Source organism: Macrobrachium nipponense, chromosome 8 (assembly GCF_015104395.2).
Source record: "Macrobrachium nipponense isolate FS-2020 chromosome 8, ASM1510439v2, whole genome shotgun sequence".
Lineage (NCBI taxonomy): Eukaryota > Metazoa > Arthropoda > Malacostraca > Decapoda > Palaemonidae > Macrobrachium > Macrobrachium nipponense.
The window spans coordinates 40,908,206-40,931,209 of NC_087203.1; the positions used below are offsets into that span (position 1 = coordinate 40,908,206).

Sequence of the window (23,004 nt, forward strand, 5' to 3'; positions counted from 1 at the left end):
TGTGTAACAGCATGTATCAAAGAATAATAGCCAATTAATATAAACAGGTAAACCAAATAACCAACAATAAAAATATATAAGGAATGTATATGACTTAATATACAAAAACCCGTACCATTGTAATATGATGTATCCCCTAGCATAAAATAAGGGGTTAACATCTATGAGATCAATGTTTGTAATCATCTGTGAGTGCCCTAGCCAGACAATAAGGGGCACTACACTATCATAAAAGCAGCTAAGACACAAGGTGAATGCCAATGAACAAGGTAGGAATAGACGAACTGTTGGGTGAGGCAGGTAGAAAGGAGGACTGAATCTTCTACTACAATTTAGCTAGAGTCAGGGGAAACTATGTTACCCGCTGCTACTGCTGGGAATTTCAGAGCTTCCAAGGACTTAAGGTAGTGACGTTGAACACTGTCGGCGATTTCCATCCGGTATACTTTTTCTAAAAAATCATCGAAGTTCATATGTTGGAAGTAATAATTGAGGTGGCTACTGCCCATGACATCATGTGCTTTCGGGAAAGAGTCAGGATTGGCTTGTTTAATAAAGTACAGGATTTGTTGCCTGATGCCTTTAATGGATAAAGTTCCACCTTTTTCCCTCTTAAAGAGGGCCCCGATGAGGATGATGGAGGTCCTGGATAGAAAGGCTCGTAAGGTTGAAAACTGGACAAGGATACATCTTGTGAAGAGGTAGTACCTTCCAAGGTTCCACCTCATCAAAGGATCTTCATTCTTTGCCAAAAAGCTACGTTCCGGAGAAGTAGGACTTCCCCTGTGGGAAGGAATTGAATATGATCCGGATCTCTGGATAAAGCCGACAGTTCTGAAATTCTTGCTCCTGAAGCTAGGCTTAATAAAAATAGGGTTTTTCTTAGGAGCATCATAAACGAGCATGTGTCATTATCGGTTTCGGAAGCCAGTTTTAGAACATCGTTTAAGAACCATGAAACTGACGTAGGCCTCACAGAAGGCCTAAGTCTAGCACATGCCTTAGGAATAAGACGAGAAGTAGGAATCCGTCAAGTCTATGTTAAATCCAAATTGAAATATCTTTTTCAAGGCTGACTTGTTTGTCGTAATCGTGCTAGCTGCTAAACCTTTTTCAAATAAGGATCTGAAAAGGATATAGCTGAATTAACTGTCATGATTCTGATATCTGACTCTCTCAGGAAGTTGCTAACTTTTTGACAGCAGCATCATACTGTCTCAAAGTTGAATCCCTTTTATCGGATTCCAAGAAGAGAATATTCTGAGGGTCATATTCGCATCTCTTTTTTTTGCCGCAAACTTCATGAAATCCATAAAGTTAGGGTTTTGAGAATCCCTGAGGAAGCGAACCACACCTCTTCGTTTGTACTGACTGGGAGAGCTTGGACTGGGGATCCGAAGAGGACGAAGGCCCAGCTCCAAAATTAGAGGATACCAATTGCTCTTCGGCCAGTCTGGGGCTACTAGAGCCACTTGACCCTTGAATGTCCTGAGTTTGTTCAATACTTTCATGAGGAGATTCACTGGAGGGAAGACATAAATCTTCTCCCAGTTGTTCCAGTCCAGAGCCAGGGCGTCCGTGGCATAGGCCAGAGGGTCCAGGTTGGGGGCTACATAACACGGTAGTTTGTGGGTTCGCCTGGGATGCGAAGAGATCCACCTGTAGCCCTGGGACTCTTTGAAGGATCCATTGGAACGAACTGTTGTCTAGTGACCATTCCGACTCTAGGGGTACTTGATCGGGATAGGGCGTCTGCTATGACGTTTCTCACTCCAGCTATGTGAGTGGAGGAAAGATGCCAACTGAACTTGTCTGCCAGGGAGAAGATGGCTATCATGACGTGATTTAGATGACGTGACTTGGAGCCTCCTCTGTTTATACAATGTACTACCACTGCGCTGTCCAGGACTAGCTTTATGTGGGAGTACTTTGGTGGGCGTAACCTTTTTAGAGTCAAGAACACTGCCATTGCCTCCAGTACGTTTATATGGAACTGACGGAACTGAGGTGACCAAATCCCTTGAACCTTTTTGACCTGGGAATAACCTCACCAGGCCGCTTAAGGACGCGTCTGTGTGGATGGTGATCCCTGGTGGAGGGAACTGAAGGGGTACTGACACTGATAATTCTTGACTTCGCCCACGGCCGAAGTCGATTCTTTAGAATCAGGAGGCACTGAGGATAGCTTGTCCCTGGACCTGACATTTGCTCGCGAGCGCCAGATCCTGGTTAGGTCTTTCAGTTTGGATTTCATTAAGACGTTCGTTACTGATGCAAACTGGAGAGAGCCGAGGATCCTTTCCTGAGCTCTCCTTGATGCTAGTTTGTGACTTAGAAATTGCTTGACTGACTTCGCTATTTCCTTCCTTTTGTAGATGGAATCGACAGAGTGTGGGAGGATAGATTCCATTGAATGCCTAGCCACTGAAAGTCTGACTCTGGAGTGAGTCTTGACTTGGACCTGTTTATCTTGAATCCTAGATATTCTAGGAACTGGATCACTTTCAGTGTAGCCTTGTTGCATTCCTCGCTGTTGGGCCCAGATCAACCAATCGTCGAGATACGCTACTACCATAATCCCCTGCGATCTGAGTTTGTTGCACTACCACTTCCGCTAGCTTCGTGAACACTCTGGGTGCCACGTTGAGTCCGAATGGAACTACCTTGAAGGAGAATGTCTGGTCTCCTATCTTGAATCCCAGATACGGACGGAAGTGTCTTGCAATAGGGATATGATAGTAGGCGTCTGTAAGATCGATAGAGGTGGTGACGGCCCCACGGGGAAGTAAGGTCCGCACCTGTGAGATCGTGAGCATCTGAACTTGTCGCAGCGGATGGCTAAGTTTAAGCGGACAAGTCTAAGATTACCCTTCTTTTTTGTGAGCCTTTCTTTGGCACGCTGAACACGACCTTGAAATTTTAATCTCTTGACTCTCGCTATAGCTCCTTTCTGAGGTACCCCTCCCTGCATACTCTGTCAATTCTTTGGAAGGAAGTTGACGGAAAGGTCTGGCTGGAGGTGGGTTCGTCAACCAGCTCCAACCCAGCCCTTTTGACACTATGCTCTGAGCCCACTGGCTGAAGCTCCACCGGTGGCGAAAGTGAAACAGCCTCCCTCCTACCTGAAGTTCTTCATTGGTTCTGGTAACCGCCTCGGCCTCCTCTGAAGTGCTTTCCCTATTAAAGGGGGCCTCCCGATCCTCTCCCACGAAAGGACCGCTTACCTCTGCCTCCCTTACCCGAGCGTCATACTTCTGAGAAGCTTGACTCTCGAAGGCTTGATTGTAAGCTGGAGAGAGGGCGTAGGAGGTAGAGGTGAGGCTGAGGGGATATCACATAAATGGCTGTGATTGACCTTTAGAAGTGGAAGGTGGGCTGTCTGCACTAACGGCACTGCTGGAACTTGTTGAGGAAAGCGTGGTTGCTTCTTCTGGTAAGGTTGGAAACGTCTGGGTTTCCTCTGTCCCTTACCTTTAGGTGTCAGGTCTTGCCTCCTCCTAGCCGTAAGGCCCCAACGGTCCTTAAGGCTCTGGTTCAACCTCGTAGCCTCTGCCTGGACTTCCTTAACCATAGCCTCTGGAAGAGATCTGCGCCCCAGATGTTAGAGGAGAGTAACCTATTCGGCTCATGTCGAATGGTTGCCTCTTGTAGGACATGCTTCCTACAATTCGTTCTAGCAGTGGCAAACTCGAACATATCTGACTGTACCGTTTGAGTCAGGGCTTTGGTCATAAGCTTAAAAATTGGTTCTGATCCATAGGCCATGGTTGCTACCTCAGACATAGCCATAGAGTTGATTGATCTGGCTAGTCGTGCTTTGCGTTAAATTCAGCCTGAATAAGACTATCTGGGAGCCTGGGTAGCTCTTCACCAAACTGCTCCATAGCACAGTCCGTTTGAGTTTGCCAGCTGAGAATGTATTCGGCAAGTCTTCCCACAAATTCTCCAACTGAAGGAGTAACGGAGATGTGGGATCTGCTTCTTTCAACTGAGGCATGGGTTCCCCCTTCTGGTGGGCCGCTGAGATGGTTGACCTCGCTATCTTGGTTAGGAACGGGAGCGGGGTACTCTCATCCATTGTGAAAATGGTAAAGGGACTTTTAAATGGTTGTATCTTGGTATTAGAACAATCCATGTCCTCTAAACACCTGAGCCATTCTCTCTGAGCTTGGTCTCGTGAATAGAGGACTGTCTCCTTTGGTACCCTATCGTCCCAGAACCATAGCCGAAGGCGTGAGCCTTGAGTAGCCTATGAAAGGAGGCTGGAGGCCTTCCGGGTAGAACTCGAAGTCCTCTATTCTTCGAGTCCCAAACTCGGTATAGAGATGAGACCGTCCTGGAAGGGGGGCCGTATGACGTACTCTCCATGGGTTGTTCATAGAGAAAGCAGGAAGCGAGTCATACGGAGGAAGCTGAGTTCCACTTGTGTTGGAAAGTGAGGGAGAGGCTAGAGGGGCTTCTCTTAGCCCGGCTATAATGGTATCTTGGGAAGTAATCCTATCCGACAGACGAGAGATCATTTGTTCATACTACTCTTTAGGGACCCACCAGGTCGCCCCACCTGTTGCAACAGGCCAGCATTGGAGTCCAAAGCCGGAGCTGCTGCGGAGGTGGAGGGGAGGCTCGAATCGGAACCAATGGTAGCGGAACTGGTGACTCTGCCGGAGTGCGAGATCTCTCCCTGGAGGATTTACTTTTTGAGGACTTAGAGCCGGAGCTAGAAGCTTTAGACCTGTCTGGGCCGGGATTGCCAGCCGGAGACTTACGTGAGGAAGAAGACGAGGACGTCTTCTTAGACGACGATGACGTCTTAGTCAAGGTCATCACTTTAGCCTTGACCTTAGGTCTAACCGAAGCCTCAGGAGGAGTATATAATTTCGTCACCCGTAAAGCTTGGAAGGATGGAGAGGTTGCAGGGGTAGAAGAAACAGTCACGCCCAAGGGCGACCCGGGAGGGTGTCCACCTTACCTACCTCGACCAACAGGTCGTCTATATACCTACCATCGGGTTCAACATTAATATCCAGGGTTGCGACGTCCGTGGAGATATCCTGGTCTTGTTCAGTTAAGGAGGCAGCCAGCTGTTGTTGGATGAAGGCGATAGTCGGGTCCGCCTCTACTGGGTCGACGTACCTGTCGCCTTGCCTCCGGGGAAGATTAATAATGAAAAACTACCGCTTCTCCAGGATGTAGGGCTGACCCTTGGCGGCGTTCTTGCCAAACCGCCGACCCCAGGCCCGCAGGGTAGCCAGTGCGGTATCCCTTACTGCCGGAGCCTGTAAGAGAGGGCGTAGTTAGATTTAAGAATCACTTAAAACTAAAACTTAAAGTATAACTTAAACTAGATGCCTTAAGTTAAAGTAAATGATGAAAACTTAAGCACTAAAATAGAAGCGGAGCAGCTACTGGAGATGGAATACTTACCCCTTCCAAAGCTGGCTCCAGATCGTAACATATGGTACACGTTCTCATGGTACCAGACCTGGATGTCCCCGTGCGGAGTCGCGCATGGAGCATGGACCGGCAAACTTCGTGTCCACATGGGTCCTGAAGTGTAGCGGAACATCCCGGATGCTCACAGTTGGTGGCCTGTAAGTGGGAAGACACATGAGTATCTTAAAAAGCATCACTTACAGACTAAAGGACAAAAAGAACTCCGTTGCATGCTGGAGCTCGGAAAAAATTTGGGCATAACCCTCCCTGCATCGCCTGAATAGGCTATAATCCCGAGAGATCCGTAAGATATGTAAGGGAGGGGGGGATGGTTTAAGGTACTTAGATAAACTTATAGATAACTTAAACCTAAACACAAACGAACGGACTAGGTCCAGTGTGAAGCGGAGTGTAGTAAACTCAGCAATACGGTAAGGTTAGCAGTGACCTACTGTATGTTCCGGTCCACTCTGCTGGGTGGACTAACCCCTTCCGCTGGATACCAGGGACTCGATCAGGGAGGAGCTCTAGTAGGAGGGAAAGGGCGAGAAGACATACATGCTCGAGCTAGCCCGGAGCGACAAGGTAGCAACAGAGGGGGGGGAAGGCCAGGGCCCCCACACGTACCACCCGGCCGGACGAGAAGCCGGAGAGGTCGAGACCAGTCTGGGTCTGTCCCGACTCCCTAGCCCCTCCGCCTGAGGGGGAGAGAGGGATGGCAGGCTCGGGTATGCGGAGCGAGCATGGGCAGACCGACCCACCCCGCCCGACTCTATGGAAGAGCTGGGAGGGGGGGGAAGGGTGACTGGGCAGGCGTTCTTGGCTGTCCCGTGATCACGAAGTGACCACGAGGCGGGAAAACTGAAATACGATAACCAAACCTAGGCCAACCAAACTGATCAGAGAGAAGCTATCGGGAAGCAACTTGAACTGAAAAGCGGTAGCAAATAGGCACAGGGCTGAAACCAACTGATCAGAGAGATGCTATAGGGAAGCAACCGAACTGATCAGCGGTAGTATAGGCTCTATGAGCCAGGACCTAGGCTAAGCCAGATGCCTAACTAACCTAACAATAACAAAATACATAGAATAAAAAAATAAAATAAAAAAAAATGAAAGAAGAAAAGCAATATAGCAGGAGAAAAAAATCCAGGAGTGTACGACTAACCCGAAGGCAAGTCTACCACTCAAAGCTAGTCGGAGGCCGATACTAAGAACCTGGACTAGGGCTGGATAGAAAAAGCCTACATAAGGTGAAATACATGCATGCATGACAAACCTGAGTAGACCTTAACCTAAGTAAAGCGGATAATAAATAGAGCGTACATAAATAAGGGATGTTCTAGGTATGGGAGACCAAGAACGAACCCATCACGCGGCAGAAACCATGCTGCCATGCTTCCGACCCCGAGAACGTATTATAAAACCAAAAAAACGGCAAATACTGTCTCAGGGCCGGAAAAAAACCAACTAACCGTAAATACTGAGTACTTAACTTTAGCTGCTGCGATAGCTGCACGCTCCATTATAGAAAATCCGAAGAAAGGGCACAAAAAAAAACACAGAGAGAATAACGTGTGACTCGTGTGCGCTAACTGAAAAGGATGGCCACCAGAGGCGCAGCAGTCGGCAGCATGGGAGGAGTAGTAGTAGTACGAGCTGCTCACTCTGTGAAGGACAAGGCTCCCCTCTTGGAGGGTTTTTGTAGTGAGATTTCTATTGGCATTTGGCTCGTGGTAGTGTCTCACTCGCCAGTGTTCATACCGACACCCTCCTGGAGGGTGTGAGCGAGTCAGTTACACTGACCTTTTTCTTTCTATTTATTTATCTCTGGTATGTGTTAGTACATTTACCCATAGAAATAAAAATAGATTTTAAAGGATATTTTTTCGCGCATGCGACACGAGCTGAGCCCAGAAATAATAATAATTCCATTAATAAATTCGTTTCCAAAATTATTCTTTCGGTAATAAACGTCCATCAGCTAATTCTAAACGTAAACAAAAGAAAAACTAGATTTTTATTGCTGTATTTTGCTGTTTATACATTAATATTATAGTTGGGTGCTGTAATCTTTACAGTAAATCATGTTTTTTTTTTATCATAAATATGTTCATTCACAAAATAGATATACTATGTACTTTTAGTTTGGTGCAGCAGCCAAATCATGAAAATAGAAAGGAATTGTTAGGTAACATACTTTTGTTTGCTGATCTGATGAAGGGGAAATTGAAGATAGGAAAGAATAACTTTGAAACTGTCTTGAATTTAGTTTAAGGTGATAGTTGAAGACATATTTGGTGCTTGAACTAAAGTAGGCAGTTATAAACATTGAAATAGTGGTCTTGGGTGGGTGAATTATTAAAGTAGGCAGTTTAAAGCAATTTTTAGGGGGGGTTACCAGGATAACACGGGTATTTACTTATCACGGGTTTCTGGGCCCTATCCCCCATGATTATCGAGGCCCTACTGTACATATAAGGGCACAATTTTTAAACCATTATACCCTTTATTTTTTTCTTAGACTTGATTGATATAGGTTCTTTTTTTTATGTTTGCTTTATTTTAACCTTCTATTTTAAACCCAGGAAGTGCAGTACCACGAAGTCAAGGAGGTGAATCATTCAAATACAATAATTCCATTATTTTCATCTGCAATTAGTCAATTTAAGAAGTACCGTTGCCCTTGCATCAAAAGGCATCTTATGGTTCAGATGGCTGAAGAATATCATCAAGCTAATGACCCATCCAAGGCTTTGACGTAAGTACTGGACTATTGTTAATATATTTGTTGTTGGTGTCATAAATTCACAGTAAGATCATTTTTTATGTAAGACTAAATTCACTCTAGAAATTAATTATCCTGAATCAAGATAGTCAATCCTAGAATACATGGTAGGGATAAAGCAGGCAGTAAGAAAAGGCTGAAATTATTCATGAAAATTCTCTTCATATTTGAGTGGGTGATTACTAGTTGACAGTATTTGCAAGCCCACGGAGCATTTAGATAATATTCTTCTATAGTCTTGAAGAGTTTTATAGCTTGAGGCTTGCAAGATATTTAAAGTGAACTGGTAAGTTTTAGTGAATCCTCTGAGATTCCCATGGTGGTCACAAAACTCTTATGTGGCAAATCACAGTGACTGCCTATGGTCGTAGCATATTTTCCATGGTTTAATACTTATTGTTATTTTGAAACTGAATACTTTTGCATTGCTGCAATATGTAAAAAATTGAAGAAATTAAAGTCAGAATGAAAATTGCAGTCTTGAGATTTTCAGGGGTTGGCCATTTTCAAGATTGTCATCAGAACCTCAGAGAGTTAATAATTGTTGTGCAAATGAGAAATCTAGTCAAGAGAAGATTAAAATAGTTTTAGAACAGGCAGGAGTTGCACAGATCAGATATGTGTGTTAAGACATTGTGCAGCAGTGTAAGGAATTTAAAATTTCCTCTCCAATGGGTTGATTACAAGGAAGCATTTGAGTGTCCACAGTCCAATATTATGGAAGGCCTTGCGGCAATGGCTTTCCTATCAAATGTGAAAGCTAATCGATATTACCCATGTACAAAATTAGGTGGTAAGGTAATGTTGATCAGATGAATTTGGAGTAAATAACAGGGTGCTAGTAAGGAATTTATTTCACCCTTGCTGTTTGTCCTTTTCATAGATATTTTAATGAAAAAATTATCAGAGATGAAAGAGGCTTAGATTTTTGGGATAATAGATACTTGACAGGTGTAGAATATGAAGGTGATGCTGTTTTGATTAGTAAAACATCAAAAAATGTACAAAGTTTTCTTAATGGAATTTTGAGTCTTACAAAACATAGAATACAGATAACTTAGATAAGTAGGCATTATGGATGGCAAAATTCATAATTAATACACCATTGCAGTACCGACAAAATAACGTAAATGCAAAAACTATGAAAACATTCTACCTGGAAAGAACAAACCAAATTGTTAATGGCTGGAAGACAAGAAAAACATAAAATCTAGCACAAAAATTACAGTACACACCTAAGTGCAGTGAAGCTAAATAGGAAGGAAGCAGAAAGAAAAAAGGAAAAGAAATGAAGTTGTGATAGAAGGGATACTGCTAAGGATATTAGCAAGGTCTACATTGTACCTCATATGGCACACTGTAAAGTACTCTGACAATGAATCGCAGTATTTTGTAGTAACACGTTTAAAATCTCATATACGTTTGCTGTAAGAGTTCATCTCTCAGTGATCCTTATCTCTCAGTGATCCTTATGATAATTCAAGCCATACATGTACCATAATCTTCTACTCTGGTCACAATTGTGATACTCATTTAGTAGTACTGTAATGTTTCTATCTCCTTCACAACCCAAGTCCTCCTTCGCCTATTACTACTCATACATTTTGGAGATAAAAAATCACTACTGTTTTTCATTTTGCAAAAACTTTGTTTTAAATTTGATGTAGTTTTACCCATTTTGTATTATAGAGTTTGTTATCAGTTTGGACTGTACAATTTTTGCAAAATTAAATACTGTATGATGTAAAATTTAGGTTTGTATGTCATGGAACACTAGCTTTAAGTAATTATTTTTTATTATAACAATCTTATATATTTTAAATGTATTTCATGTTGATATTGATAATACAAAAGTGGAACAGCTCTGCTACAATAATATACAATGAATAAGCCATTAAGAAAGATTTATCAGCTATTTTTCTATTGATGGATCTTTCTATGCAGATTTTAAAATTTACATTTAAAATGGATTTGATGAGGCAAGTCAAACTCCCATGCAAAAGTAAACACAGTGGTTTACAGGATTACCTGCCCATTTCAACACCTCGACGTTCTTAAAGGCAAAAATTTTGGTCCTAATATATTAGTTTCAAGATATAACCTAATCTGGAACCAACCACCCCCAGGGGAACTTACTGACACCCCAACCAGGGTCATTTCCACCGCAAGTGCCAACCAACCGTCCATGGCGAGTGACTGCCCACTCCCCCTGGCTAACCCCCCATCCACCCAAATGATCAGCACATTCATCTCCCATCTTCATGAGTAGCCATGGATACTTTAAACATAATCTCCTGGAATATTTTTGGCCTCAAGCGGAACATTCCTCTCCTAAACGTGTTGTGCAAAAACTTCAAAGGCATCATTGCATTTGCAAGAAACGCTCCTCTGGCCACATGATCTTGTCATCTGCGATTCAGTACATGAAGACTTCAGAACCTTCTCGACTTCATCGATGCAAGTTACAGATCAAATCATAGCTGGTCGCCCCAAAGGAGGCCTTTCTTTCCTGTGGCACAAATCGTTAGACAATATGATAAAGGTGACGACCTACAGGAGTGACAGATTGCTGGGGCTTCAAGAGACAGTAGGGAACTCTAAAATCCTAATACGTAATTAATGTTTATATGCCATGGGAAAAAAACAATAAGTTTGATCATTACTGCATGATCCTAGGAGAGTTACACAGTGTTATTCACGATTCTCCTGCTGATCATGTTTGTATAATCGGGGACCTTGATTCTCACCCCACAAAACAATTTTATAATGAACTTATTTGCTTCTGTCAAAATCATGCTCTCCAAATTAGCAATGTAATGCTCCTCCCTTCCTTATCCTATTCATATGTACACTCTACAAGAAAAGGGAAGATACAGTTTCATTAGCTTTTGTTCATCGAATTTCCCATTTGTTTTTACTGAAAAAACATAATATCACTAAATTTACTCTAGAATATGAAAATACACTGCAAATTATATCATATAAGTTAAAACTGTAAAACAAAACTGTTCAGATACTTAAAAACACGATATATATCCAAAGTAATTGGAATTTCTCAGATGGATTCGTTCATAGAGATCTGGAAGATAGAATGTGAATTTCTGATTGTAGTACTATGTATCACGACGACAATATTTACTAGTTTTCCTGCATGAACGGGGATATTATTGCATCATTGTATGTTGTGAATGCAATTATTTTATTTTCTACAAACTCATGTTTGTATTCCAAAGCGATTAAAGTTAGCTGACATCAATGGCAGTCAGTGTTGCGATGGCTAAGGTAGGTTGAGCAAATCTAGTTGCATCCGCAAGAGCGTTTTCTATGATGTGAGGAGGAGCCCTAAAACTTTGAGCGGGAAAGCACAAGTCGCTGGATATTGGCTTACATAACGGATTTCACACTGATTAGTACTTTGATGTTGACATGGATCGAATGCTAGTTGGTGTTTACAAAGCTACTGTCTTTACAAATAAATCTTTATCAAGGTAAAAGTAGCATGTCAGCTCAAAGATTTTCTGGCTAAGCTCCTATTACAAAGCAGTTCGTAGTTAGCATACAGACTGCATTATGTACTTTGCCGCGAGGCTCAAAGATCTCCCAACACATCAGCATTTTTTGCACGATGTAAAACTATAATTGTCTGTGCAATACATATAGAGTTATTTGTGGTAATAAATATTTTTACTTAACACAGCCTTTGTTCATACACGAAACAAACCTTCGGTCTTAACATTAGGATTTACTAGCGCCAAGCTGGAAACGGTAGAATTAAAATTACACTTGTGAGATCCAGGGACTAATGGCATCTATACCAGGTCACGGGGCATGTATACCCAGAATGCCCACGGCTACCTGTGACCCATCAGTTATTTTCCTACCGCCTTTAAGATAAGACGTGTTACTGTCTATCTCATTTAAAGCCGGTTTTTCAGTTTTGCCCGTTCTTTATCCATTTCATTTTTTTATTTTTCATTCCTTTTCTTTCTCCAAGTGTGATTCAGTGTGTGGTAAGAGTGTATTACGTGGTATGATGGAGAATTTTGCCTCAACATCGGGATCGTCTACCGCTTCGAAGAGGAGACAAAGGAAATGCCCAGGAGTCAGTGGCTTCCCTTGTTTCTAGGTTCCTAACCTCGGTGTCGACGGATCCTCATCCAACGTGTAGTAGGTGCAGGGAAAACGTATGTACGGTTACTAATCCGTGTTTCTGTTTGTCGCGGTTGGTCGGTGGAACAGTGGAAGAAGTTCTATGGGAAAGACCAATACACAAAAGAAAGGGGGTGACGCCATCTTTGGAATGACCAAACCTTACCGGCTTCTTTTGTATCGGTAATAAACCAGGCTGCTCCATATGTTTTCTCCACCTGCTTTTGAAATTGTCTCATACCCCTGTTCGGTTTCTCCTAGCGGTTCTGTATCGGAAACGTCAGGAGGGCCTTGGGTAATTTTATGAATAATTTGCACTCTCCTTTGTTCCCAGCAAGTAGAGGGGGAGATCCGCCATCTTTGTTCCAGGCTCCTGCTACTCAAGCGCATAGGTTAGATGGTACGTGGTCAGCGCTAGGCCTACCAGGCGTACCAACCTTGGATGGTCTGCTTGCGCTTATATGACGTCACGGGTTCCAGCAGGGTCCGACAGCGCTGAATGTTCCTCATCCCCCGGGCTTGCAATTTATGGGAATTAATGCCGCTGCTTCACCATCCCCCACTCAGTATTTACAGCGATGCAGAACGTGGGAGGTAATTTGGCAGCAAACGTGCGGTTACCAGCAGAAACCTCTCAGTCTCCTCCCTACGAGAGGGATGACGTCACAAACATACGTCACACTCTGAGATGGCAGGCGTGATGACGTCACAGACCGATTCTCGGCCTTTTTCGCTGCACCCAGACGCTAATACACCTTCTGATCCGTCAATTTGCAAACTGTAATGCAGAAGTTACAGGATATAGAGGTAGAGAATGAATAAGAGAGACAAAAAGAAAAAGTGTGATTCGCCTTCTTCGTCTTCTTCCTCTAGTTCGGCGTCATCGCTAAGTCCGATAACGTCACGGCGAGCGCCAGTCAAGCGTTGGAGGAGGATTCGGGAGTTTCCTAGCGGACCCTCGGGCCAAGAGGAGAAGAATCAATTCTTCCCTCTTCATTCGGAACGAAGACTGTCATTTCCAAGTCAGCAAGAAGGTCGGAAAAATCAGTGGCTATTAAGCACAAGGTTGCCAGACGAGCCGTTCGCAAGAGTCCGAACAAGCGAGAGAGGTGACGGCCGGCGAGCTAGCGGCCGAGGCGGAGTTGCCAGTTCGGATCGCAAAAACTGCGATACCTCTGGTAAATCGACGTTGGCGGCGAAAGGTGTCAGCAGAGGATGGAATGCAGGTCCCAGTTTCGCCCGTAAGGCGTTCAAAAATACGTACGAAGGACGATAAGGCTCCTATTAAAAGTACGAAAAATAGAGAGTTGGCAACGGCTCCGGCGGATACGTTTCGTGGAAGGCAGTTGTCCGTCTGGATAGAAGGCCGAGGCCGGGCTCGCCGACGCTCGAAAAACGATGCCAATGCTAATCTAAAGACGAACTTACCTCTGTCTTAAGGGAGCCTTCATCTTGGAGATCTAGACGAGATTCTCGCTCTAGATCCGTGAGCAGAGAAAGAGTGTGACGTTTCTCGTTCCCTTCTGCGACTATCTGGGATCGAGCCAACAGCGGCCAGCGAAGATCAAGAGGCCGCGGCTGTAGGGGCAGGCGGCCGTGGAAATTCCGGGCCGTCTGTCAAGAAGATAGAGGCGAGACAACATCTCTCGTGACGGAGAGTGGTACACTAGAGCCGGAGGAAGGAGAAAACCAGGAGTTTTCTGGCCTCGTATGCAGAGGTTATTGATTTGATTCGTCAATTCAATAGCCTTTCGGAGAAGACAGAAACACCGGCCAGTATGCTTCCTCCTGGAACTTGACATGGCGTTTGGACTAAAGAGGGGATACCAAGGTGTCGTATGAATTGCCTTGTTCGAGTCATGCGGAATCGGTCCTTTGCAACACGTAAACGCAAGATTGCAGGGAGGGATATTCCTTAAGATCTAATAGATCATTTAAAATTTATTCCCCCTCCAATGATAAAGCAAAGGAAATATTATACGACACCGAAGGTCCCTTTGCTGTCTAGACAAATGAACCCTAATGTTGTAAGGTTAAGGCCTGGATTAACCTTGGATTCAGGTTAAAATGGAGTGCCCTTCGATGACGTCAGAAGATAGAGGCGAGACAACATCTCTCGTGACGGAGAGTGGTACACTAGAGCCGGAGGAAGGAGAAAACCAGGAGTTTTCTGGCCTAAGTATGCAGAGGTTATTGATTTGATTCGTCAATTCAATAGCCTTTCGGAGAAGACAGAAACACCGGCCAGTATGCTTCCTCCTGGAATTGACATGGCGTTTGGCTACAAAGAGGGATACCAAGGTGTCATATGAATTGCCTTGTTCGAGTCATGCGGAATCGGTCTTTGCAACACGTAAACGCAAAGATTGGCAGGGAGGGATAATTCCTTAAGATCTAATAGATTCATTTAAATTTTTATTCCCCTCCAATGATAAAGCAAAGGAAATATTATACGACACCGAAGGTTCCCTTTGCTGTCTAGACAAATGAACCCTAATGTTGTAAGGTTAAGGCCTGGATTAACCTTGGATCAGGTTTAAAATGGAGTGCCCTTCGATGACGTACCAAGAGGCTGCCACGTTAGAAGCAACAGCTTCTTCTGTCTTCAGGCTGCGTCCTGGTTAGACCTTTGGTCAACAGCAGTGGCGAAAATTGCATCCTCGGAAGCAACAGGAAAAGTAGTAGGTGGGAGGCCATTGTTCATTAGATTACTACAGTCTGGGTCCAAGGCGATTGCGTACCTGACAAACGTAAGTGCCAATGTTTGGGCAAATATCCTGCTAATGAGGAGAGATGCAGCATTGGCTAGACTAAGCCGCAATGTGATTTGATTCCCCTGTTAGCATGAGGAATGGGGATATCTTGGATCGCAACTACTGTTGCCAGAGTCATACGGAAGAGGCGATAGATAGAAGAAGGATGGACACTAACGATAGGTTGGTGCAACAGGCAGTTAGAAAACCTCTAACAGTCAAACTATTCCTTTGGAGGGAAGACAGCAGCAGATGTCTCGAAGAAACCAGTGAGCATAGCATCCCTAATAGAGTCACAAGACCCTCTTCAAAAAGGAGGACTAACTCATCGGCCCTTTCACAATAGAAACAACAGAGGAAGGGGCAATAGGGGAAGGGGGAGAGGCGCAAGAAGATAGGATGGGCGCCTCCCATCACTCGGCCACACCAGTGGGGGGTTTCCTGGCCGGCAAATCACTGGAAGGTGTGGCCAGGACCTAGGGGGCAGAGCAGTGGGTGGTGGATGTTCTCAGGATCGGGTATTTGATTCCGTTCGAGGTAACCCGCCCCTGACCAGATCAACCAGTTACCCCCACGGTCACCTTATGCCCACAAATCTCAGAAGGCCACTATTCTGCAGGACGAAGTGAAGAAGATGATGGAAAAAGGAGCTGTGCAACAAGTATGCAGTCCGACAAAAGGCTTCTACAGCAGGATTTCCTGGTACCCAAAGCCAACGGGGAGTGGAGGACAGTAATAGACCTGTCAACGCTGATCTGTTTATAAGGAAACCAGTTTCAAGATGGAAACTCCGAAAACGGTTCTACAAGCAGTCAGAATCGGAGACTTTATGCTGACAGTCGATCTAAAGGACGCATACTTTCAGATACCAGTCCATCAGTCTTCAAGGAAATTTCTCCGCTTCAGTCTTGCAGGGAAAAGCTTTCGAGTTCAAGGTCCTGTGCTTCGGATTGACAACGTCTCCTCAAGTTTTTAACAAGAGTGTTCACCCTCCGTGTCGGCGTGGGCGCATGCTCAGGGGAGCAGGCTGATAAGATATCTGACGATTGGCTGGTGATAGCAAAAGTCCAGGGAGAAATTACTCAGGACAGGGCGGGCCCTCCTGCAGCTTTGTCACAGCCTAGGTATTGTGGTGAATCAGGCAGAAGTCGCAGCTGGATCCAAGTCAACGTTTGGAATATCTGGAACTGGTGATAGACACAACACAAGCCAAAGTATTCCCGACAGACCAAAGAGTACAGAAATGCAAACAAGTGGTGAATGCTTTTCTGGGAAGCAGACACAGCCAGCAAGACAGTGGCAGGTGGTGCTGGGAATCCTAAACCTCCCTGGAGAAGCTAGTACCACAAGGAAGGCTACACCTTCGGTCCCTACAATGGAGGATGAAGGAGTTTTGGTCACCAACAGTAGATCACCCGTACGAGCAAATTCCCCTTACCTTGTCGGCAGAAGTGAGGAAAGACTTGCTGTGGTGGGTGGACGACGACAATCTGACAGTGGGTGTCCCCCTTCAACAATCCGTCCCAGACTCTTGCTGTTCTCGGATGCGTCACTAGAAGGCTGAGGAGCCATATGGAGGAGTTGATGGTGTCAGCAAAATGGAGTTGCAAGGACAGAGAACTCCATATAAAACGTGCTGGTTAGTTGAAACAGCTTTCCTGGCTCTACAAGAATTCAGGGAGAGAGTAAAGGGACACTCAGTGGTATTGATGTCACACACCACAGTAGTAGCTTATATAAACAAGCAAGGAGCCTAGTTTTTCTCGGCAGTTACATGTGATGACAGTTCAACTTCACCAGTGGGCTATAGAGAACCTGGTAGACATCAAGGCCAGGTATATTCCGGGAAAAAGAAACATAAGTGGCCGACAAGTTGAGCCGCAGGGATCAATTCTGGGAACGGAGTGGTCCCTACACAACCGGTAGTGGACAGGATGCTCATGTTTTGGTGGACCGATCATGGACCTATTCGCAAAACCACCGGTACAACAAAAAGTTGGAAGTGTATTATTCAGTAGTCCCGGACGCCAGAGGCAGTAGCAGAAGATGCGCTACAACACCCCTGGGACAATCTGGACGTGTACGCATTTCTCCATTTTGTCTAATCCGTCAGGTTCTGAACAGGGTAATGCGGTCTCAGAACCTCAAGATGACCCTGGTAGCCCCGTTATGGGCCGAAAGCAGAGTGGTTTTCCAGACCTACTGAACTCCTAGTATATGTGCCAAGAGAGTTACCTCAATGGAGCAACCTTCTGTGTCAGCCTCACATGGAGAGGTACCACCAGTCGGTGAAGTCCCTATCGCTTCACGGGTGGAGACTGTCAAGTATCTCCTGGCGAGAGCGAGGGTTTTTTCGCAGAAAGCAGCAACTCAGATGGCAGGTAATATCAGAAAATCATCTGCGACAGTATACCAAGGGAAGTGGTCAGCATACTGTGATTGGTGTCGTAGGGGGAACGTGTCTCCACTCGGTACACTATTCAGCAGTTAGCAGACTTTCTGATATATCTCAGAATAGAAAAACATATGTCTGTATCTGCAGTGAAGGGGTACAGGGCTGCTCTAGCCTCAGTCTTACGAATGAAACAGGAGTGGACATATCGTCTTCATGGGAGTTGGCCATGCTGATGAGGAGCTTTGAACAGTCATGCCCACCAAAGGAGCTAAAGCCCCAGATTGGGATCTGACCCAAGGTACTGAGTAGTCTGACAAAAAACCCCCTTACGAACCACTAAGGCAGTCCACGGATAGGAGCCTGACCCTGAAGACAGTCTTCTTATTGGCCCTGGCTTCAACCAAAAGGGTGGGGGAGCTACATGCCTCTCAGATCTCATAAAGCACTCGAGAGGTTGGAGATCAATGGTGTGTGAGTTTGTCCCAGAATTCGTGGGCAAAGACCCAAAATCCAACAATAGTAGACGCAGATTCGACTCCTTTACCATACCTTCCTTGGCAGACCTTTGGTAGACCAACGACAAAGCTGAATGCTCCTGTGCCCCGTCAGGGCACTAAGGGAGTACTTAAGAGAACAAGGTCACCCTCAGCGGGGTGCCAGAGGTTGTTCGTAAGTACAGGACGGAACAAGAAGGAGTGTCCAAGAATACAATATCATTTTGGCTAAGGGAGACGATCAGAAATGCTTATACTGCAGAAGACAGAGGGTCAGATAGCCAGGTGGGAGCTAGAGCTCATGACATCAGGGGTGTGAGTGCTTCCTGGCTTTAGAAGAACATGTCTGTGGATAAAATTCTGAAAGCTGGCGTGTGGACAAGCGCCAAACAAACTTTCACCCCTCATTTTTATTTGAAAGTATTTTGCCCCATAGATCCTTGGACACCTTTTCCTTGGGTCCAGTGGTTGGCGGCCCCCCAACAAGTGATATAGTTCATCCAGTGCCCTGGCGGGTCAGTTTGCGTCTAGTCTAAGATGAAGGTATGAAAGTAGAATGAATGGGATGACTGGTCTTTTTTCTTTACTACTTTCTTCCTACTCCTTTAACTACGGCAATCATGATGGAGAGTACCGTCATGTGCTGGAACGGACTAGATGCAGGTTGAGATGGTCAGCCATACTGTGAAGCTATCTTAGCTGATGATATACTTTTCAGTAGCAACACACCCCTCTGGATAATAAGGAAAAGAGGGGTGAGGTGGATCCAGTCCGCAAGGACACGAGTAAACAGTAGAATGGTATCTACACCCCAGTGGGAGGAAAAACCAAATAGATCCGCTTATATCTTTGGTCCTAGGTTCATTGTCCATTCTCTAGAATTTCCCTATATATTCGGAAATGGATAAGGTGGCAAACTCCAGTCAGTTGTAGAGACTTACCTCCCTCCAATAGTAAGTCTATCCTAATGTTAAGACCGAAGGTTTGTTTCGTGTATGAACAAATACCAATTTGTAACTAATTTGTATTTTTCATAACTAACAAACCTGAGGTCTTAACAGTTAAAGGCCCACCTCGAACCACCCCTCTAGCAGTCTAAACTGGGTTAGAAATATAACTGATGGGTCACAGGTAGCCTGGGCATTCTGGGTATACTGCCCCCGTGACCTGGTATAGATGCCATTAGTCCTGGATCTCACAAGTGTATTTTAATTCTACCGGTTTTCCAGCTTGGCGCTAGTAAATCCTAATGTTAAGACCTCAGGTTTGTTAGTTATGAAAAATACAAATTAGTTACAAATTTGGTATTTTTTTGTGAATGATCTGTGTCTAAAATTTTCCATGTCTTTTTACAATCTTTGAATGTTACGGCAACTGTCGAATGAAATCAGGATTAGGGTATGAATTTGTTAGAGAATTAACTTGAATATTATGATACTATGATATTCAAATTTTATCTAGCATAGTGCAGGACGATCTTGGCAGTCACACCACCCTGTTTCCCTGGTATCTATGCACCGACTCACCGCTCTTTCTTCTGCCTTTCCCCTGTCACAAGTCCTCACCAATGCTATAATTCGCTCTCTCTCTCTCCACTTCTAAAACATACTTTAAAAATACAGGCAGTCCCCAGGTTACGACGGGGGCTCTGTTCTTGAGACGCATTGTAACCCGAAAATTATCATAAGCCAAAACATCATCAAAAATCTTAAGAAAACCATACTTTTAATGCTTTGGGTGCATTGAAAACTATGTATACTGCATTCTTATTCATTTTTCATCAAAAAAACCTTCAAATATTGATTATTTTGCATTTTTGGTGTCATATTTCTTCTGCTAGATGAGTGTTGTAGGCATCGTAACCCTGGAAAATGCGTTGTAACCCTGGAAATAATTTCTGATGAATGTAATTGAAAAGCGCCTTAACCTCGGAATGTCGTAAACCAAGCCCGTTGTAACCCGGGGACTGCCTGTATATATTACCACTCAATCTCCCAAAGAAAATATAATGAAATTAAGTAGTTATAAATAGGCCTGAGCTTTCACATAAGCAGGTTTTGCTCTCTCTCTCTCTCTCTCTCTCTCTCAAAACACATTTGAAATAATATCACTCAACTCAATCTCTCTAAGTAAATATAATAAATTAACTATCTCTATAGATAGGCCTATGCTCTCTCTCTCTCTCTCTCTCTCTCTCTCTCTCTCTCTCTCTCTCTCTCTCCTCTCTCTCTCTCTCTCCACTTTTGAAACATTTGAAAAAATATTATCACTTAATCTCTCAAAGTAAATATAATGAATTAAGTACGTATCTCTATCGATAGGCCTATGATTGCGCACTCTCTCTCTATCGCCATAATATTTCATTCTTAACTGTATTGTTCCTCATGATTTCCACAAGTACTGCCCAAATTTTAAATCACTTTCTCTCATTGTTTAAGATCCGTCTTCAAGTACGTATGAATTTGACGTCAGTTTAGTGTCAAACATTACTTATAAATAAGGTTTCACAGCAGGTTTTAAAAAAGGATGATCAATATTCTACCGTGAACTGACATTACCAAACCAACATTAATGAATAATATAGAGCCTGTTTCTACATTCAAGTATAAAGCACCATACACACTATGCATCATGATGCTCGCAGTGTTAGATGGATGCGTTGAAAAACAACTTTTTCAACACGAAGCTGCATCACCATAGTGTTGATGGGACAGAGCCATTTCATTGCGCAGCTCAGTGATGCACCAACGTGCAGAGGGAGAGGATGTCCGCTCACCACCACCCGCCAAACCCCTTGCGTGGACAAGGACTAACACTACATTTTATTGAATTACTGAAGGAACATCCATCTGTTTGGAACATCAAATGCAAGCATTACAAGATGAGAAACATCAGGAGTGCAAGCTTGGAAACCATAAAATCAGAGTTATCGAGTTTTGTAAACTGTATATTGTCGAATGAAGACATTACTAAAATGCTGCACACCCTGAAGACACAATTCTACAGGGAAATGTCTGCAATCAAAGCATCACAGAAGTCTGGAGCTGGCACGGAAGATCTCTACACTCTGAAGTTATGGTGTTTTGATGAGCTGCGTTTCTTGTAATAAAAAAATATTTGTGTACTTTGTACCGATATTTGAACCTTACTTTCAAATAATCCTCCCTAAGGACATTATAGATGGCTTCACAGGTTTCGGGGATGATTAGACCGAGGCTCTGTTTTGAAATCCTGGTTGAATATTGGAGGCTTGCATATGATCCTCCAGCTGCAAGAACGAGTGACTGGTGATATGCTGTCTCGAAAGCTGGTGTCCTGCTTACAGATATATGGTTCAATTTTTTTCCAACAATTTATAAATTGCAAGGATTGGCATTCTTGTGTAATTTTGAAAGTCTTGGATTTTCGACTTGTAGCTCCAAAAATATTTTATTGAAGCTTCCCTTCAGAGGTCGCGGAGAAAGCCATTGCTTACACCACCAGGTTCTACGTTTCTTCCTCAAAATTTTCTTTTTTGCAGCACACAGAGCAACTACACCCCACAGTAGTCTCTCCCAGCAAAGTACATCATCGGCAGACATCCTGTCGTTGAAAGCTGAACTGCGAGAACAAGTGAGCAGTGTTGCAGTATAGTTTGGCCACTATTAATTTTTTTCAACACCACTACTGCATCACGTGGCTGATAAGTGATGGCATAGTGTGTACCAGGCTTAAATGATTATAGGACCTCTACAGAATCTTTATGATATAAAGTTAATGGAAATCTAGAAAGCAACAAACGCTATGATTTTGAAGCTCCGCCCCCTTTCTAGAGTTGCCAGGTGTGGCATTATTGAACAATATATGTCCGAAGATTTAAAAAAACTGTATCTTAACTTTCCTTGCCGAGTGTACATAATAGAGGGGATGCAATTACAACCTCCTGGCTGGACCACTGCATCACATCTCCACAACTTCATGATTCTATTATGACCAGCAATATTCGCTACGATCTTGCAATGGGCTACGATCACATCCCGTTACAGGTGTCATTCAGTACCCCATTCCTCCCTACCATGAACCCCCTAACTGACTGCCCACCAGCGGTAAACTAGGATTTTAAAAACCAGCAGAAAACCAGATACTTTAGGGTGACCACGAAAACCAGGTTGTGGTCAATAGTTCAACTGGCAGACGCAGTTCAAACTTGCTCTTAAGCACTGCAGATTAAATAAAAAACAACTAAAAGCCGATGCAATGTCTAGAAACTTAGAATCTGATGATTATCCCCGTCTTTGGAAAGAAATCCAGTCCTTAAATCCCAAAACTAAAAAGCTATCACAGAGAGTAGGGGAAGCAGTCAGAGACGAGGCTATTGCTAGTAGTATGTGGGGCGATCACTTCAACAATATCCTTAATTGCATAAATGGCCAAGATTCCCAAAGGGACGTAGATAACCTCCTTACTGACAACATTCAATTTCATTTTGCAGACTGTATTACGCCAAGTAACATCAGCGATGTCATAAACAGCCTACCTAATAATAAATCGTCCGGCTGTGATGGTCGTCCCGCAGAGGCTTTCAAATTCTGGCATCCGATAATTTACATTTTGCTAGCTGCCCTATTCAATGCATGCATAATTCAGCAGTTTCTTCCAGACTCCCTACTCTTAGTTCACTTGATACCATTAATCAAAAACAAGCTTAAGGATGTAGCTGACCCTGGCAACTACCGGCTGATTGCAGTCACAACGATTGCATCAAAGATACTTGAGTCGGTTCTTCTAGTGAGACTTCTCCCCTTTCTACATACCACTGACAGCCAGTTCAGGTTTAAAGCAAACCACTCGACCGACACTGATAGAATTGTTGAACTACTACCTATCATCAGCCTCTCCTGTTTTCCTTTGTTTTGTAAATGTGAGAAAAGCATTTGACAGAGTAAACTACCTGAAGCTCTTCCTGAAGCTGCATAAAAGAGGTGCACCCCTACCATATCTAATTGGCATTTT

At 44.0% G+C, this 23,004-nt stretch overlaps 1 protein-coding gene across 2 annotated transcripts in view; it reads left to right on the top strand.

Annotated features, from left to right (window-relative positions):
* Window positions 1–23,004, top strand: part of LOC135222705 (trafficking protein particle complex subunit 11-like) — a 196,784-nt gene that overhangs the window by 126,455 nt on the left and 47,325 nt on the right. For both annotated transcript variants that reach the window (XM_064260891.1, XM_064260892.1), the window contains exon 10: window positions 8,022–8,194. In XM_064260891.1, coding sequence (XP_064116961.1) covers window positions 8,022–8,194 — 173 coding nt within the window. The remainder of the gene's footprint in view (window positions 1–8,021; window positions 8,195–23,004) is intronic.